Source organism: Nanorana parkeri, unplaced genomic scaffold, assembly GCF_000935625.1.
Source record: "Nanorana parkeri isolate BGI_ZX_2015 unplaced genomic scaffold, ASM93562v1 scaffold1533, whole genome shotgun sequence".
NCBI lineage: Eukaryota > Metazoa > Chordata > Amphibia > Anura > Dicroglossidae > Nanorana > Nanorana parkeri.
The window spans coordinates 131888-134704 of NW_017307801.1; the positions used below are offsets into that span (position 1 = coordinate 131888).

At 46.7% G+C, this 2817-nt stretch overlaps 1 protein-coding gene across 1 annotated transcript; it reads left to right on the forward strand.

Moving 5' to 3' along the window:
- Positions 1 to 327: 327 nt before the first annotated feature.
- Positions 328 to 1449, forward strand: LOC108798665 (beta-1,3-galactosyltransferase 2-like). Its single transcript, XM_018570442.1, has one exon. The coding sequence runs from the start codon at positions 328 to 330 to the stop codon at positions 1444 to 1446; it is 1119 nt and encodes a 372-aa protein (XP_018425944.1). The 3' UTR covers positions 1447 to 1449.
- Positions 1450 to 2817: the final 1368 nt, after the last annotated feature.

A 2817-nucleotide genomic window follows, 5' to 3' on the forward strand; every position in this document is an offset into this window, starting at 1 on the left:
AGGAAATATGATGAGCTCAGTTTTTGAAAGATTGAGTTTTAAGAAATGTTGCGACATCCAGACGGATATGTCAGTTAGTAGATTAGTGACACGCAAGGGGGGGAGTTGTGGAGTGGAAAGATAGATTTGAGTGTCATCGGCATAGAGATGGCACTGTATGTGGTGTTGGTGGGTTATTAGGTATTTTACATAAATTTGACATTTTCCTCTTTTTGTTTGATGTGTTTTTCAGAACAGCCGCTCTAAGAGGTGAAGATGCTGAAAGGACGCAAACCACCATTGAGCTGAAAATGCCTAAAACCATGAAGCACTTGTGAACGATCCATCATGCTCTCCTTGACGCGGCTCAGCTGTTCTTCCAGCACTAAATGGAGCATCATCCGCATCTTGTTTCTGGTCTTGATTCTTTTCACGTTGATGGTGCTCCTCTTCAGTAATTTTAGGTGGCTCCCTGGGCAACTGGTGGTTACCGCCGTACGCATAGGGAACGCCGTGCCCGAACTGTCTACTGAGTTTGAAGCCATCAAGTCAGAGAAGAAGAATGAAGCCTCCCTTGATAAGGAACATGTTTTGTTTCCAAATGCTCTTCTGGAGACAAATACGAGCAAAGATGCTCCGAAAACACTTCATATCTATGACTACCTCATCAACGAGCCCGATAAATGTAAAGACGGCGCTCCGTTCCTTATTCTACTCATTGCCGCGGAAAGATGGCAGAAGGAAGCTCGGCAGGCCATCCGGCAGACGTGGGGGAAGGAGGACTTCCTACCTGGAGTCAGGATACTGCGGCTGTTTTTTATAGGCAAGGACGTTGGGTGGAATGACGATGCTCGGAGGTCTCTCTTAGAAGAAAGCCAGATGTTCCATGACATCATTCAGCAGGATTATTTGGACACCTACTATAACCTGACCGTAAAGGTCATGATGGGCTTAAGCTGGATTTCCACGCATTGCCCGGAGGCCTCATACGTCATGAAAACGGACAGCGACATGTTCGTCAACAGCGAGTATTTAATCTCCCGTCTCCTGAAACCAGAGGAGCCTCCACGACCGAACTATTTTACTGGATATCTGATGACCAACGCTACGCCTATTCGGAACCTGGATAGCAAGTGGTATGTTCCCCCCGCAGAATACCCGGAGAAGGGATATCCATTGTTTTGCTCCGGGACCGGCTATGTGTTCTCTGCCAACCTGGCGCCTAAGATCGTCCAAGTCTCCCCGACCGTTAAATGGATCCGTCTCGAGGACGTCTTCGTTGGCCTTTGTCTGGACAAGTTGGGGGTACTGCCGGTGGCCCCACCAAAGCCCAATGACTTCAACGCCTGGAGAGTTTTCTACACAGACTGTGAATACAACCAGATTGTTACCTCCCACGAACTGAGGCCGGGGGAGATCATATATTTTTGGAACAAGTTACAGCAGAATAAACATAAATGCGTCTGATTCAATCAACACTTACCCTTTGACAGCCGGCCATTAGCCACTAATCGTCTTATTTCAATTTTTTCCAAAAATAAATCCTATTTTTGTGCCTTGTGAGTTCGTTGTAAAATAACATCAGCCGTCTTAACTTATTAAATTCTGATTTGCAGGAGCAATTATTTTTTTTCTTTCAGGGTTTACAAGCTTTTAAAATTGATCATTATTCATTTTTGTTATTAGTGATAGAAAATCTTTATTTTGCAAAAAAAAACATTTTGTACAGGGTGCACCCATGACACTGGTTTTGCAGAGCCTTTTGAACTTTTAAAAGAACAAAAAGCCCAGCAGTAGTCTTTCCCTTTTTGGGCTTTCTCTATCACAGATGAAGAAAGAGAGAAATCGATACTTTGACTCACAAGGGGAAATCTTTCAATGGGAGGGGAATGTCTAAGCAGGAATTTCACTATGGAGAGATTTCTTCTGACTTCCTGTTGTGTCTCAGGAAGTAAAATGACATTAAAGTAAAACTTTTTTTTGCCCCTTCCCTATCCCCCTGCTGTAGGGAGTTCCCTTAAATGATGCCTCTTGGTTCGATCATCTTCTTCTTTACTGTCGTTTTCAGCTGTCCCTCCAGCGCTGGTGCGGGTCTCCGAACCAGCGCTGACTCCTCTGTCCTCCTCTAACGTCCCACAGTGTCTGTGCGGGTGCACGCTGCTCTATAGACTTACCTTGTGTTTCTCCTCGTCTCCGGGCCGCAGATCTGAACTGCGCATGTGCACACCCCAAGATCCTTTGCGGCCGCCCAAGACTTTTCAGATGTTCGGACAGGAGTGTGCGGCGAAGACACAGGTAAGTTTGAACCTGAAAAGTTTTTTTTGAATGTTTTTGCATATATCTCCTGCTTGCTAGCAGTGGATACACTATATTGCCAAAAGTATTGGGCCCCTCGCCCTTCAAATCATGTGATTCAGGTGTTCCAATCCCCTCCATGGCCACAGATTTATAAAATCACGCACCTCGGCATGCGGCATGCAGACGCTTCTACAAACATTTGTGAAAGAATGGGTCTCTCTCAGGAGCTCAGTGACTACAATCGTGGTACTTCAGATTGGCGCAACAACAGTGCGTAGAGAGCTTCATGGTTTCCATGGCCGAGCAGCTGCATCCAAGCCGCACATCACCAAGTGCAATGCAAAGCGTGGGATGCCGTGGTGTAACGCACGCCGCCACTGGACTCTAGAGAAGTGGAGGCATGGTCTCTGGAGGGACCAATCACGCTTCTCTGTCTGGCAATCCGATGGGCGTGTCTGGGTTTGGCGGTTGCCAGGAGAACGGTACTTGCCTGACTGCATTGTGCCAAGTGTAAAGTTTGGTGGAGGGGGGATTATGGGG